The 16,970-nt window shown below is 44.5% G+C and overlaps 1 protein-coding gene across 1 annotated transcript in view; it reads left to right on the top strand.

Moving 5' to 3' along the window:
• Window positions 1–16,110, top strand: part of apcdd1l (adenomatosis polyposis coli down-regulated 1-like) — a 17,107-nt gene extending 997 nt beyond the window's left edge. The window contains exons 2-4 of the mRNA XM_084062028.1: window positions 12,414–12,597; window positions 13,455–13,974; window positions 14,244–16,110. Of these exons, the coding sequence (XP_083918154.1) occupies window positions 12,414–12,597; window positions 13,455–13,974; window positions 14,244–15,017 (1,478 nt within the window). The 3' untranslated portion in view covers window positions 15,018–16,110. The remainder of the gene's footprint in view (window positions 1–12,413; window positions 12,598–13,454; window positions 13,975–14,243) is intronic.
• Window positions 16,111–16,970: the final 860 nt, after the last annotated feature.

The raw sequence follows: 16,970 nt of genomic DNA, 5'->3' as shown, positions 1-16,970 counted from the left end.
AAGAGATTATAAAAGAAAAACTCGGAATTACGAGGAAGCCATTAAGTCATTTGTCTCAATTCAGACAATTTAGAAAAAAATCCATGTTTGGAATCGGATGTGCACGTTTAAAAACCAAAACATAACCTGTGCTAACATCAGATTTATGAATAGTGTCTCTGTTTTCTCTCTCTCTCTCTCTCTCTCTCTCTCTCTCTCTCTCTCTCTCTCTCTCTCTCTCTCTCTTTCTCTCTCTGTGAATCTTCAAAGTCTCAGTAGGATTGGGCGACGAGCAAAAGAGCCTTAAAAGAAAAAAGGCTCTGGCTGTGGTGCCTTTAAAAAACAATGGTTCCCTAGGAGCAGGGAAGCATGGCCCTGGAACTAATGTTGCCATTATGTTAATGGTTAGAATAACAGCAGACGGCCATTACTGACCCTATGGTTCGACTGCTGTTCATAGCTGATTGTCCTGCCAACGCAGCTTTGGTTGCGTGTGTGTGTGTGTGTGTGTGTGTGTGTGTGTGTGTGTGTGTGTGTGTGTGTGTGTGTGTGTGTGTGGGGGGGGGGGGGGGGGGGCAGAGCGTTTTGGCCGTCAGGGCCGGTTAGGGTGATGGTGGACGGTCACGTAGTGTGGCAGCAGGAGGCATCTGCCCAGTCATAATCACCTTCCCGCACCCCTGGTGAACAACCCCTCCTTCCCTGCTTCCCGCACACAGTGAAATCTGGAGTGTTAATTAAATCCAGTGGTTCTTTTAAAAAAAGAAGTTTTTTACCCATTCAATCCGGGAACACATAGGCTATTGTGTCATTTTGCTATAACCATTATTTTGTACTTCAAAAATAGCAGATATACAAGCTCATAGTGCGGCACAGAGTGCCGCGCAACAAGCTTGTAGATCTACTATTCTTTTTAGAGAAATCGTGAAAATGTGTGCAAATATATTGTTCCAGGGACCTCCAGAAGCAAAGACTTGGGTTACAAAAGGATATATTTATGTATATTCAAAGATTTGCACAAATACTCGCGATTTTTCAAAAATAGCAGATCTACAAGCTCACAGCGTGGTACTCGGTGCCGCGATATAAGCTTGTAGATCTGCTATTTTAGAATAGCCAAAGAAATCTAAAATGACACAGATGCGTTCCCGGATTGAATGGGTTAAAGACCCGCATAACTCTCAGAGTTAGAGACCTATAAAGGTCCATTTGGAACCCTCTCAAGGAAGGGTTCCCGGACCCCACTTTGAGAAACCACTCACATGAATGAACCCTATAGCTTCCCATAACTCGTTATACTGTAAGGGTCCATCTGGAACCCCCTCAAGTAACACTGCAGGTCCCTGGACACCACTTTCAGAACCACCGGTGTAGAGGGAAAACATTAGGGGGCCTATTATAGACCCCTGGGGGACTCCGGTCAACTAAGAAAACAGGGTTTAAGTGGTTAAACTCTGAAAGTGTCAAACTGGACCTTTCTTACGGGTCCATTTTGACCCTGATTTGGCCGTGAATGGCAGAGAACAGTACATAATGGTATCTGCACTGGCTGTTTTTCTTTTCCACCGCTCAAGTCAAGTAGAGGAGACGGGCGGAGGAGGCGCTGGCCTCCAGACACACGCCATGGGAGCCCAGCCGCTCCTCAGCTATAGAGGCCCAGGAGCTGTGCTCTGGATGGAAGCCTCATCGGAAATTAACCTCATGGATCGCCGTCGATTTCAAAGGGGGGGGGGGGGTTATAATTTTAACCCATTAAGACCGGGAACGCATCTGTGTGTCATTTTTAGATTTCTGTGGGCTATTCAAAAATAGCAGATATACAAGCTATACAGATATACAAGATCTACGAGCTTGCAGATCTGCTCATTTTGAAAAATCGTGAAAATATGTGCACATTTTTGAATATATATATTTTTAAAGCAACATGTGTAACTCAAATCTTTGCTTCTGGGGGATTCTGTTAGGATTCTTTCAAATCCTAACAGTTTTTTGAAAAAAACTTTTCATGCCAAGGACCCCCAAAATTATATGTATTTGGCCTCGGACCCCCATCTCAAAATATGTTGTTCCAGGGACCCAAAAATTTGAGTTAAAAATGTTCGCCTTAAAAAATATATATATTCAAAGATTTGCAAAAAAATCCAGATAAAAAAAAATAGCAGATCTACAAGCTCATAGCACGGCATTCGGTGCCGGGCTATGAGCTTGTAGATCTGCTATTTTTGAATAGCCCAAAGAAATCTAAAAATGACACACAGACGCCTTCCCGGTCTGAATGGGATAAACCACATCAATGCGAATGAAGTCACAGTCTTTACTATGACGATGAATAGCATAATGTCACTTTGTGCGGACATAAAACAACACAGTGTAATAACAGGATAATAACAGCCTGCTTCCCTGTGGATCTATGACAATGTTGATGATGTCATATTGACGATGTCAGTCTTGCCCAAATATGGGGGGAAGGGGGGACGGCACATCTTAGATATTCATTGAAACAAAAACTAAAAGTATTTGCAATATGTGAAAAATATTCAGAGATTTACTTCCTTGGTCTACTGGCAGCATGCACAAGACATATCAGCCCAGTGGTTTGCAAGATTAGCCGCGGATAGAGACAGACAGACAGACAGACAGACAGACACACACACGCACACGCACACTGAGAGAGAGAGAGAACTCAGAGAGTGTCGGGTTCATTTGGTTGCATTTGTACACGCTCAGATTTAAGTAAACACTGACAATTTTACAGTGTAGATTAGGGTCCCAAAGATTTAAAAAAAATCTCATCAAATGGCAGTGTGGAGCCTAAGGCATATCAAACTGAGGGTCTTTGAAATGAAAAAGATTGAGAATCGCTGGTTTAGGACCCACGGCGTAAACATTTCAGCCGGTGCTTACGGTACACAGGATGTGTCAAAATATTGATCAAATATGGAGCTAGACTTTGGGGGCAATGCTTAGCGTGGCATTTTTCTGTTACTATAGGGACAGGGTCAATGCTTTTTTGTTTTCCTGTTTACGTAAGACTTTGGAAGCTCTTGCTTTGATTTCTAGACTGTAGACATTCCAGTCTTGGCAGAATACTCTCTCCATTGTTGGGAGTTTTTAAGGAAGATAAAACTGAGCCGTCTTTTGTGTGGACGAGGTTCCATTAAATATGAGAATGTGCTGTGGTGGATCTTTAGAAAGGAAAAATAGATCACCATGTCCTATCACTACCTCATTTGACCATATGTTCCAAACAGAAAAAAAAACACATTGATCCTATTCATATAAATTAAAACCTTGGATGCATTATTCCCATTTGGCCCCACTAAAACGTTCCTGTTCAGACTTGAATACTCTCCCGAGAACATAAGGCACCCACTGGCTCGTCCAAAAACCTCCCCGAGCCAAGATTTTGGATTAAGGTGAAACGGCTGTAATCTCAGCTCTAAAACATCAGCGGACCATCAACTCTCCCTCAGTCTGCTATCTCCATTCTGTCTGCCGCAGCTGTCCGGTGAGAAGAGTGCACCGCAATGCATGTCAGGTGCTGTTAGGATCAGGCATCTTCTCCGTACTCTCCTACTGTCTAACAGCCTGAAATAATTACGCTGTAGGGGAAAAGAAAAAAAACACACTAAATTGTCCATCTACTGACCCTCTGTGATTTATAATAGAGCACAACGCAGTTATAATGTGGTTCATATTACTGCCGGTGAGGCTGTAGCTATTGACAACTACATGATGGAACAAGTGAACATCATTAGTGTGAATGAGCTAAGACCCTAATAACAGTACTGGACTATTACAGTAGTTGCTGTACAGCAGGCCACGTCACATTACTGTAGTTGGTGACTTATTACTGTCAATCATTAGTCACTCCTAAAATTGCATGTACTTGTTGTAGGCTACTTGTACTGTATTTTATCCTTGTACATCATGTGTGAGGGAGTTTTTTATTCATTTTTTTATTCATTACAGAGCATAATTGTGAACTTACAGTACTTTTCCATATAGGCTAATATACGGGAATAAGGGCACTGTATCGGTAAGTGTTGCCCGGCTGCCAGTGTTTTTGTACGTTGCGATGTGGCGGGGCGGGGCGGGGCTCTGGGGTGTTATGAGAGGTGACGGCCCTGATCCCGTTGGTTATTTTATTAATGCAGAGAGTGTGAGACGCAGCAGGAGAAACGACACGGTTGTTGTTGTTGAACGAACGGGAGCCAGAGTTTGCTAACCACAGGAGGAACTGGCAGCGAGGCTCGCTGGACAAACCCCTCTAGATCCCTTGTCCAAATAAACGAGGCCGGTGGATTAGCCAGCTTAAACTGTGATGAAAACACAACAGGCGTGCATTGCCCCTGGGACAGGGGGACACTTTTATATGACTACTATGAGAAGTCAGGGGTTAGGGGATGGGGTTGGGCCTAACACAGGATGGAGGGCTTGGGGTTGAAATAATAATACAACATGGTTCGTGTTCTTTGAAATATTCTTATACTCACCTGACCTGGGTTTGACTTTGCTGTCTCCAAGGATGACGTCTTTTGGTTCAAGCAAAAGGACAAAGGAGGTGTAGGTTTCTATAGCAAGCAGACCTAAGCCAAGTGGTATTTGCATTTCTTTGGCCTGGCTATGGGTGGGGTATACACCACAGGACAATACAATTGTCATTGAAAAGAAATGGTTGTTGGAGGACAACTCTTAATGCAGTTAAACTCCAAACCACCGGTGCACCCTGCAGTTTAAGATAAATGTTAATAATTACTTGTAGTTTACCAATTGACCCACCTAATTTTGTAGCAAATACAGGTGTAGCAATTGTAAACTCTTACTTTTTTTGCCATTTGCTGCAATGCTGTTGCTCTCAGCTCCATTCTTGGGTATAAAGTAATGATCCAGACAGACTGACATCTAATAAGAAGAATAAGTAACGAGGATAAGAAGCTTTTCTTAAAAGCATTTTTATTGATAAAAGAAACATCTTTATCTCTCTCTTCCTTATTGCGGTTAGTATCCGTACATATGTGCAGATGTTCACAGAGTAAAAGAAAACAAAAGGACAATCCATAAGAAGGGGAGCAACATATAATATATAGTCATATTTCATGAGGGATTAGAGCTAATGCTGTGAAAAAAGGAGATGATTTAGTGGAGCTATTCCCCCTGCGAGGATTACCTGAAATCATTTTTATCCATCAATACGTGGGCGGCGAGATCCCTCCCATTATGAAAAGTAATCCAGCCATCTTATATCAGCGATGCAGAGATCTGGAGGACAACTCGACTTGCGTTTGTCTAGAAAAAACAGCTGTGAGTGCAGCATTGCAGCCAACTGAACATGTGGAATGGATAGAAAGGGCACTGTACCGTTTAATATTTCTACTCAACCTACACGCACACAAGCACAAGAACGCCTACGCACGTTCACACATTCACAGACACATGCACATACACATTGTCATGTGCAATGGTAGCAAAGGGAGAAGTCCCCCATGTTACATCTGGTGCTGTACTGTACTGCAGGACTTTCCAAACAATTCCTCCACTGGATGCAGTAACTAGGCAGTGTTGCAAGCAGGCGACAGTGCATGCATGCAGTGAAGTGGTGCGTGTGTGCTCTACATGAGCCTAGTGTTTCCATTGTTCATCTCTTCTCAAAGGGATAGTTCACCCCCAAAATGACTTTCTATTGATTAGTCACCCCATGGAGACTTGAATTCATATATATTTTTTAGTTTGTGTCGCATTCTTAAGCCAATAATTTGATGACCGGCAGCGGTGCCGGTAGGAGACACAAATAGTCTCCTTTGTATCTCCTACCGGAACCGCTGCCTACCGGTCTGCTGGTCATCAAATTATTGGTTTAGAAATGCGACAAAAACAAAAAATATCTAGGGATTGATAGAACAAAAGTATCTTTTTGGGTGAACTATCCCTTTAATATTTATCAAAAGGGCTTTTACGGTTTCTTAATGTTTTTATTTCACACTGAACCAATTTAACACGTTTCCTGTTGTTTCATTCGATACGATTGTGTCTTCAGTGTTACGTGAAGTAGTCTATAAATGTAGTTTTTTAAAGATAAAGATGAAGATAAAGAAAACTTTATTGTCCATTAAATTGACATAAAATGGAAATGTATTAATCTTTTAGACTTGAATGTACTGTATACCGTTCATGCTTGCAGAAGGACACACATACGTGTATGACTATGAAAAGTGTAACTTATACAATACTAATACTGCAGGCACACACACACACACACACACACACGCACCCACACATCCACACACATGCACACACGCACACACACACACACACACACACACACACACCCTCCAACCATGGATCAATCATACCTTGTAAGAGTTTAGGGCCATTTTACAGTACAAGAAGCCTTTTCCCATCAACCACCAGCAGATGCGCACTGAAAAACCAAACCAAACCAAACCAAACCAAACGTAACAAAGAAAGAAAGAAAGAAAGAAAGAAAAAAAAAGCAGGGAGGAATCTGAAATCCATCCAGAAGAAATGAGGCATAAACATCATGGCTTTATTCATCAGGGGAGTGCTGGGCTAATCAAGCCGGGGGGCGGGGGGGCTTAGCGGGTGAAGAGGGCACAGAGTCCAAGCAGGACTATGACCAGGCCATGTTGGTGTGTGTGTGTGTGTGTGTGTGTGTGTGTGTGTGTGTGTGTGTGTGTGTGTGTGTGTGTGTGTGTGTGTGCACATGCACATATAAAAAGAATTTACAGACAGTTGGGGAGGGTTTTGTCCTGCCGCGCTGAGGCAGTCAGAGGGATTTGGAAACTGGAGAAAGACAGCGGGTTGCTGCAGACGGTGCCCAGAAGCAGACCACCATGCCAGGGTCTTAAACCGTATATATATAAATCTGGGGCAGGAAGTAGTAAAAAAAAAGAAAACAACAACACAGGAAGCAAATTGGGAAATAGTAAAAAAAATAACAATGGTGTCTTGCAGGACACAATGCTCTGACACCGCCTCCTAGTGTATGATTGGTTGTTCAAAAAACAATATAAACAAATCATTGCATCCTACATGCTGTCAGTGCTGTGAGTTGAGTCCACCAGGCTCTCGTTGACAAGCATTCACAGTAAAATCCTCTGTGTTCATTTATCCATTTGCAACTCTGAGGGTTAACAAATGGAACCAAACGGACGGGTCCAATTTGGTTCCATCATGTGTACACCCTCAGAGGTAAAGAGTTATACAGTGTTGGCGGAGCAAAGTGAGTGGCTGACAGAGGGGTCTCTCTCTGACCAACTACACAGGGCCGGCTGAAGCGTTTGGTTGAGCGCTCGATTCGACCCACAAGATGTGGCCGGTGAATTCAAAGTGGCTGGAGCTCGCCTCCTGTTTGCACAGGACTGCTCCAAATAGAGAAGTACATAAAAGTGTAGTTTGACTCTGGCGCTGTGGACAGGACATGAGAGGAGAGTGAGAGCTGCCAAAACCCTAATCACTAGCGCAAACAAACAAACAGCACACAGCGTGGTGGAGGTCCTTCATAAATGGCATCCCTTCTATAAATCAATGTCCCCTGTGTGTGTGTGTGTGTGTGTGTGTGTGTGTGTGTGTGTGTGTGTGTGTGTGTGTGTGTGTGTGTGTGTGTGCTTGCGTATGCATGTGCATGCATGTTTCTTAATATATATTATGTGTGTCTATGTTTGTGTGTGTGAGCGTGCACATACGTACATTTGTATGTGCATGTGTGGAAACAGCCCCCAATACAGATAGATTACTTTGGCTGGCCATCAGTCAGACATGCAGGCTTGTTGAAGCACTGGTGGCACTGGAGGCGTTTGGAGTGCTGATAGGGCCGACTGGACAGACCACACACAGGTCACAGACTGCTGCGCTGACCCCCTGTGGGAGAACAATGCAATGACAGGAGACAATGGAAACAAGCAAGCGGTTCCCACCATTTCTCTGTCTCTAAACTGTGCGATTAGTGTTTTTTCACCTTGTTCTTGATAATGAAACAGAAAAAGCACAATTACACTTGACCAGAGGGTTGTGTACGAATACAAGAACGCTCGTCCCAAAACAAGAGTCAAATCCACCACCAGGTATTCCTAAACGTAACCTCAGTAAAACTATGCCTAAACCTAACCTTATTCCTAAACGTAACCTCAGTAAAACTATGCCTAAACCTAACCTTATTCCTAAACTGAACCTCTGTAAAACTATGCCTAACCCTAAACTTATTCCTAACCTTAAATTAACCTCAGTAAAACCAATACAAGAATACAAGAACCGCTGGGGGTGAGCGGTCCACGAAAAGTAAAACAATAGGGGTGAGTGTGTTTTGGGACGAGCGTTCCGATAATCATAAGCTGCCTACAATAGAATTTCTATTAAGAATTAGTAGGGGAGCAACTGTTTGGGAACTGTTTGGGATTCTGATACTCCAATTATTTTTTTCAGCATTTCACTGTCAGTGAATGAAATGTAGCAACTCAAATAGTCCCCCCAGCTCGTCAGTAAAATGGGGCCCGTCTCCCTTTTGGAATAGTATCATTTATACATTATACAATACGTTGTATCACTTGTGGCTGGAATAGCCTCTTTTATAGAGCAATACTTAAAACCCCGCGATGAGCAGTTTTTGTTTTACTAAGCTCTGTTTTTACGAGTGCTCTTTTCGTAAATGCAACCATATGCCCGACTGGAATGAGATCCAAGAGACGGAGAGAGAGAGAGAGCGCCCGGATGACAAGTGACTTCAAGGAAACACCCTACAGAAAATGCTTTGGCAAAACTAAAAACTCCAAACCTTAAAATGACTCCTCATCACACACTAGAGCTTGTTTTCCTTTTTTTATTTTTTTATTTCTGCTTTATTCTTGATAGTGACGGTGAGAGAGACAGACAGGAAAGGTGGGAGAAAAGATGACATGCAGCAAAGAGCTTTGGGTTGGATTTAAACCCAGGCCAGCTGCAGGAAGAACTATAGCCTTATTTACGGGGTATACACTCTTACCAGGTGAGCCACTGGGGCACCTGAGTTTGTTTTTTGTTTGCGTGAGAGGATGTGTGAGCAATTGCTTTGGCAATGCACTGCACGCAGTTGCAGCAGGAGGACAATAACACAAAACAGACCTATCAGATGACTAGCTGGGAAGAGCAGTGGAAATTAATTAATTCTGATTAGTATTTGGGCTTCAGGCCCCCCAAAAATGCAAACATGTTTTGAGGCCTGAGACAGGGAGGGAAAGAAATATTGAAACATACTGCACATGAACGACAAATGTGTGTAATGAAAAGGCTTGAAGGATACGACGTGTCCTAAATCTGAACCTAAGTCTTATTTATAGTGACTGTGTAATGTACCGCTCAGTTGTTTGTTTGTGGGCATGTTTTTGTAATATTTGTGTAGTTGTGGTTGTGCAGTGCACATACATATGTGTGTGCTTGCAAGCATGCAAGAGAGAGAGAGAGAGAGAGAGAGAGAGAGAGAGAGAGAGAGAGAGAGAGAGAGAGAGAGAGAGAGAGAGAGAGAGAGAGAGAGAGAGTGTGTGTGTGTGTGTGTGTGTGTGTGTGTGTGTGTGTGTGTGTGTGTGTGTGTGTGTGTGTGTGTGTGTGTGTGTGTGCGTGTGCGTGTGCGCGTGTGCGTGTGCATGTGTGTGCGTGTGCATGTTCAAAGCAGGACAGAGCTGCGTGAGTGACAGTGATAGTGGTTAGCAACAGAAACAGCCGAGAGAACAGAAAACATCCCCCTTAGTTCCGAGAACTTCCGATACTGACAAGCCTGGGAAACACTGTCCAATTAGGCCCCCTCTCAGTTGTCTTTGAAAGACAACTCACTGGACACCTCAGAGTAAACCTCCGGTTCCGCTTTCCGCTCAGAGTCCCCTCATCCCCGAAGTGACACCGCAAACCATGCTCGAACCTGGCTCTCTGTGAGCAAACAAAGTGATCTCTGACTGAAACTGTACTTGGCGGAGCCTGGGTCTTAGCAGCTGACACTTCCAGCAACCAACTCCCAGTTCAACGCAGGGCTCGGTCGGTGACGTTCTCCCCTGTGAGTGGTGTGAGGTGAGGGGTGAAGCGAGCGTATCTAAGACAAACAAGGGAAAGGCCTCTCAGAGCACATTCATAAAGCTGTCTGCCCGTGATGAGTTCCTGCAGCAACGAGTGTGAGAGGGGAAAGGGAGAGAGGTGGAGAGTGAAAGGGGAAAAGGAGAGAGGGGAAGAGTGAAAGGGGAAAGGGAGAGAGTGAGTAGAAAGGAAGAGAGGGGAGAGTGTGAGGGGTACGGTGGAGAGGGAGAGTGAGAGGGGAAAAGGAGATGGTGAGAGGGGAAAGGGAGAGAGTGAGAGAGCAAGAGAGGATGGAGAATTTATTCTCTACAGCTATAATAACCCATCTAGTATAATTTTCCTGTACAGTTTTTTGGGGGGATTTAATATAAACATTATAATACATGGCCAAATGCTGGAATATTGTCAATGTATGGCAGTCATACCAATGAATGCATTATTATGCACTATTACAGATATGGGCAGACATGGAAGTCCAACCCACGTCCTTACCATGACCGTAACCACATCAAACCCATAGGCTTTTGCATGAAGGCCAGTAGTGTTATATCTCCCTTGACCAAGGGGGGATTCCCCTTTGTGTGAGTGGTAGATCTCTGCTTACCAATGAGGGAGACCCAGGTTCAAATTCAGGTGGTTATACTGTACCTAAACATGTGTTTTTAACTACACTTAACCATCTGGTCTGGTGGGCCAATAACAGTGCTTCTGCCCACAACAATGGTGGGATCCACGATTCTATGTTGCAGCAGACAGGAGCCAGGAGGGGTCACACACAGTAAAGAGTCTGCTAGTGACAGTAGGAGGGTGAGAGAGAAGAGAAGGGAAAGAACACATTGTCCCACAAATGAGAAAGACATAATAACAAATTGGGGGAATGAGAGACGGGAAGAATGACGGACGAGGTAGGGAGACGTAATTGAGAGAGAGAGAGGTCAGAGAACATACAGAAGTCTGCAAGGACTCATCCCTGTTGCTGTTGTGATGTTTGGTGAAGGAGACAGAGAACTCTCATCACACTCGCACACTGATGCATGCACGCACGCGCATGCTCGCATAATCTTTACGCATGACAACATTTTCAAAAACTGTATGCAGACTTGACACAGATGCACATGCATATGCACACAGTCACCATTTCACACGTAAACTCTGACATGCGCCCCCCCCACACACACTCACGGTCACCCAATCTTACACACGCTGCCTAGATCTCAGTGGCTCATGACCATGAGGGTCCAATCAGGGAGTCAGCAAGCCTTTGTCTGTGCTGAAACCGGATCGTTGATCCTGGCCTTGTCCTGTCAGAGGGACATGTCTCCCTGCTAGAAACAAGTGGATACACCAGGATGTGTGGTTATAGCTAATGACAGCCAGAGGGACTGCAGATGTGCATAATGTGTCAGATCAATAAGCGTTACAGAATGAATAATGTTTTCATTTGGATTAGGTTAACTGTCAGCGTTTGGAAACTCTTACAGTAAACGAGACCATTCCTCATCACAAGTGGGTTTTTTTTTGTGGGGGGGGGGACGGTTTTAATCATATTATCAACAGATGTTTTTGGCTTGGTCAGCCCACTGCTGTCAGTGACCCTCTGTTTGTTTCTCCCTGACAACACATGCACGCTCAAACATGACAGAGTCAGAGACACATATGCAAACAGAACATACAAAACTATATATATAATCAAATTTGCAATCTTAATCACCTCCACACAGACAAGGGCAGAATTTCAGCCACTGAAATGTGCACGCACATGCATACACACGTGCGCGCACATGCACACGCGCAAACCCACATACAAGGAATGCCGACTGACTTTCATTGACCACACCGATTACCTTACCCCTAAACCCGAGCTACCCACACCCACACACATGCACCCACACACACCCACATGCACTCACACTGCCCCCAAAGCTGTCACTTTGACTTGCAGCTGCAGGCAGATAGGAGTGACAAGCCCAATGTGCTGCTCTGTTGTCCATGGCTTGAGTCCTGCTTCACTGCTATGTATACATGGTTTCTATAGCATCCACTCACCGCTCATTACATGGACAATTTACAGAAATCACAACATTCCAAACTGCTTGCAGTCGACCAGAATTGTGTTTAGATGTACGAAGGAGATGGGGTGAGTATTTCCTCCCTCGGCTATTATTGGTTCCCTTCATTTTCTGACAGACGGGGCTGATAATCATCTCTGAAGCATATCATTTTGTATTTCTGTTTCTTATAAACACCACAGCACAGTCAAAATCAGGCATGGAATCTAAATTAATTGCAACGGAGCCTTCATGTTTATCTGATTGGAACGGTAGATAATGATGACTGAGAGCATTTGCCATACTGACAGTTTTTTCTGGCTTCTCCCACAGTGGTGCTTGTGGCTGGAACAGGGAGTAAATTATGGGAGGTCCCCACAGCCTCTCACAGCTCTTCCTCCAACCGCAGTAGCAGCTCGCAGTGGGAGCCGTACTGTCAGTATCGCCACCTACAGGATGGGGTGAGGATCACAGCAGATATCCCACCCAGGCTGGAGGGTACCTGGGTGTCAACAAGGTGAATTTACTGCCGTATGAGAACGGCCTCTGCAACCTACTCTTCAATTCACAAACAAGAGTGGTCTATCCCAATGACGGAATCGTTCCTAAATTGCATGTTGTATAGAACCACCAGCACTGTACTTCTAAATGTGACAATGATATAATTGGTGGGTTGTATCTTTCAGTCTGGGCCATTACGATTAAGTGAATGGGACCATGGTAGAATGGTATAGACAATGATTGACTGCTCACAGGTGCCTAAAATCCCAAATTCAACATTTGTCAAAAACAATAAAGCCAGTAGCAGTCATTGCTGGCAATGAAATGCTTGGACTTTGAGCTTTTCTCAACAATGTAAAGTAAAGGATAAAGATGTGGTGGTTTTATGGCTTATGGGTGGAAGCTGTCTCTAAGACTGTATGTACCGGTACCGGTTGCCTGATGGTAGCAGATATCAGTCAGTTGCTCGGGTGGCTAAGGTCCCTGATGATCCTATGCGGCTTCTTCCTACACATTTGTGTACAGAGAGACTGCATGTCTGGCAACTCAGTCCTGGTGCACTGTTTTAACCACCCTGGCCTCTGTAGAGCCTTGCGGTTGAGCATGGTACTTCATGCAAGGAGGTGAAGGCGGCCATAATACACTCAGTGCACCTGTAGAAGTTGCAGAATATCCTGGAGTCCATGCCGATTGGAAACCAGAGGAACCTGAAGCTGCTCGCTATCTCCCCTGCAGTGCCATTGGTGTGAATGGGGCGTGTGCGCCCATGCAGCTTCCTGCTGTCCAGAATCATCTCCTGTGTCTTACTTATGTAGAGAAGGTTACCTATTCCACCTAATTTTAACCATATGCCTTTTCTCCCTCTGTGGTCAGGTGTGAGGTTCGGCCAGGGCCGGAGTTCCTCACCCGGTCCTACACCTTCCTCCCAAGCCGGCAGTTACGCGCCCTGCAGCACTATTATACAGACAGTGGCTGCGTGGATGCAGCCTACTCGCTGATGATCAGGGGGAAACTGCGTTTGCGGCAGGCGTCCTGGATCAGCCGCGGTGGCACCGAGGCAGAACACCACCTTAGCAAGGTGGGCATCGTGGTCCACAGCCCTGTGGCCATGCAGAAGCTTGCCTCTCGGCTACCTCCTGTCTGCGCGAGTCTGGGCCTGGTGCAAATGGTGCCGGGGAAGCTGTATGAGCTATACAATGTGCGGGCAGGCAGGGCCTGTCTGACGGCCCTGGGTTTCTCCATGATGGAAATGGGTCTGATCCGAGTGGAGAACCAGCACCACAACCATGGAAGGAAGATCCAAGAGCTGTTCCTGGGGGACATACACACTGACTGGATGCAGAGAACCCACTACAGACCCACAGGGTATCAGCAGCCACTGCAGAATGCTATGGTGAGACCCTTTTGTGAATAGATTCACAATTCACTTGCAAAGCTTCCAATCTCTCTACGTCTTTTAGAACTGCTAAATTATTGACTTGTCTTGTACCCTCTTCAGCATTTTGACACAGGCTGCAGGTAATCATGACAGGCTGACAAAAGTCCAAAACCAAGCCAACTATAAATGCTCCAGTTTTTCAGCATCTTTGTGTGCTTTAGACTTCAGATTTCTCTGATGACAAAGTGTTTGTAACATATAATAACATCATTCTTTATCCCCAGCATCACCTCCATCCCTGTGCTGTGTGTGCCCTGGTATACCGCTCCTCTGAACACAGAGCCCCACTGCTGCCTCGTACTCCTGTAGCCCCTCTGACCCTGCATGGCCACTGGGTCAGTCAGCGCTGTGAAGCCCGGCCCGCCGTCCTCTTCCTCACCCGAGACTTCACTTTCGACCCTGACACACATGCCTGGGTGGGCGTGTACCGCCATTACTCTGACCCTAATTGCTCACAGCCCACTTTCACGCTAAGAGCCTCAGGCCACTATGCCCAGGGAAATCCCTCCATCAAAATCCCAGGGGCAACGGAGTTCGTCTTCAAGGTGACCCAGGTCAATGTCACAGCCTTGGAGGAGGCCACGGCAAAGGTGCTGAACGGAACGAGGCCGGGCAACTGTGGTCAGGCGGGTGGCTGGGAGGTTGGCGTGGAGCAGGACTTGACCCCCACAGATGGGTGCACCACCCTGGGTATCAAACTGCCGCACAAGGAGTATGAACTCTTCAAGATGGAGCTGGACCATAGGAAGAACCCACTGCTGTTTACTGGAGAGAGGCCAACCGATGGCTCGAGCCCTGATCGGCCGCAAAAGAGGCCCACTTCCTTTCAGGCTCCCATGGTGCTTTGCAGCGGGGGTCAGATGATGCCCTCACATCGTTACAGATCAGGTTCAAACAGCAAGCAGCTCCAGTCGGCAGGCAGCGGGGCAGAAAGGTTGGCACACCTGCTGCTATTGGTAATGGGATCTTTGCTGTACAGCTGGCTCTGTGTGTATTAGAGACATGTTGAGAATCAATACAATCCTCAATGGACACCATCTTTTGGCAGCTTTCTTACACACTCTCTTTCTACGTAAAATGGACCTTATGACTTATTGTCAAGGCAGTTCACAAAAGTTAGAGGAGAGCTAAATGCTTTCTGATGTCATTATGTCTCCCTGATGTACCAAATGGTTTTGCATCTGGATGTTTCTATGATGCCTGTAGGTACATTTTTAATGACTCTTATTTCAGTGGAGCACGGCATATTCTATTTCTACTTAAAAGTGATATGTATATAAATTATCATTATCCACATGTGCCTTCACCTCAATATTTTTAAAGCCATGTTTTTTTTGGTTATTGAAATAGCTCTTATTGCTTTACAGAGATCATTTCCTTTATATTATCCTAAATGAAAGCTGTAGGCTTACTTTTGTTTCTCCCACTAAAACAAAATCACAGCATTTAGTGTAGACCAATTATTTCCACATCAAAATGCAAGCGATGGACATTCCAGAGGACTTCACATGTTGCTCTCTCCTGCAGCAAAAGCTGCAGTACAGGCTAAGCCCAATTTACTCTTCGCTGCACAATGGTGCTGCGCAGAAAACAGCCAATTTACAAGCTCACAACGCATCACAGTTGCAATGGGTTGTGAGTTTGTAAATCTGCTATTTTCCGCTATGGAGCATAAATCAAGCATTAAAGTGCTTTGCACTGAACATTGTTCTCTCACCATATGGAAAAGATGGAAACCACAAAGTACAAAATGTGTAATCAAAACCATAATGACTAACATCTCCATTGGTCCAATGCTGCTGTAACATAAAGTACAATGTTATGCTTGGAGGGTAGCAATATATGATTTATTCCTCTATCCTCCTCTAATTATGTACAGAACTTATTTCTTTTCATGCTTTACAACTTATTACTGCCAATCAACAGTTGATCTAAAATTGAAATCTGAGAGAATTCAAATAAATATTTATTTTAACCATTTACATCATTTTGATATGGAGAGGGAAGATTTTATTTTTCTTGATTGAAGTTTGTAATCTTATCATTTAAGTACCACAGTCCTTTTCTATTAAAATGTTCTTCCATAATGTACCATCCATGTTGTATTTAATAAAACTACTCGGGGAAGACGCAAGTCGGGAATTATATAAGTTGGGAACGATGCAAGTTGGGAATACTTTGCAACTAAATTTGTATAGAAAAGCCTAACCAGGGACAGGGTTCGCAAATTAGCCTCGACTAGAAACCCCACATGCAATGCAACGGTTTCATGTTTTGATAACTTGATACATTTTTTGTATTGTCCCTGTCAAATAAACATATATACACAACACAATAAAAAATTGTATCAAGTTATAAAAACATGAAACCGTTGCATTGCCCTGTAAAAGAGTGGAGTTCTACTGTACACTGCACGCTATCGCTTATATTGATGCAGCTGCTGCACAAACGTGGCACTAACGCAGCCAATCTGTGAAGCCGATGGGTTGTGTTGGCCAATCTGGAAAGCTGATGCCTAGTTGCCTACTACACCCCCCAACAGACAACTGATACAGACATATATGGTTTTTCGGCTCTGGACAACCACTGGTCTGACTCTATATTCCCATAGTAATCATTGCTATAGACTATAGAGTGTTTGTTCAGCAACAGTGGTCTCCCCTCTCTCCAGCTATTTAGTGAACAGAAAATATATTTTCAATAATAATAATAGCCTACATTTAACCCAAAACGTACAGCACCTTTAAACATTGCTTTACGAATACAGTATGTGGATGCTGTGTTCTGCTTTGTACAAGAACCAAAAAAAGGAGCAGTTTTAGTGGAAATCATTGAGAGGAACCCAGCGCTGGATTCTGTATCGGGGTCCCTGGCGTTCATTCCGTGGTTTGATTCAAAGCCCAGATAGTGGATTAGTCGTTTGATAAATAACTGTCATATAGCTCACACAT

This window comes from Gymnoscopelus microlampas, assembly GCF_963454915.1.
Source record: "Gymnoscopelus microlampas genome assembly, chromosome: 7".
NCBI classification, from domain to species: domain Eukaryota; kingdom Metazoa; phylum Chordata; class Actinopteri; order Myctophiformes; family Myctophidae; genus Gymnoscopelus; species Gymnoscopelus microlampas.
This window is presented reverse-complemented; position numbering and strand designations above follow the sequence as displayed.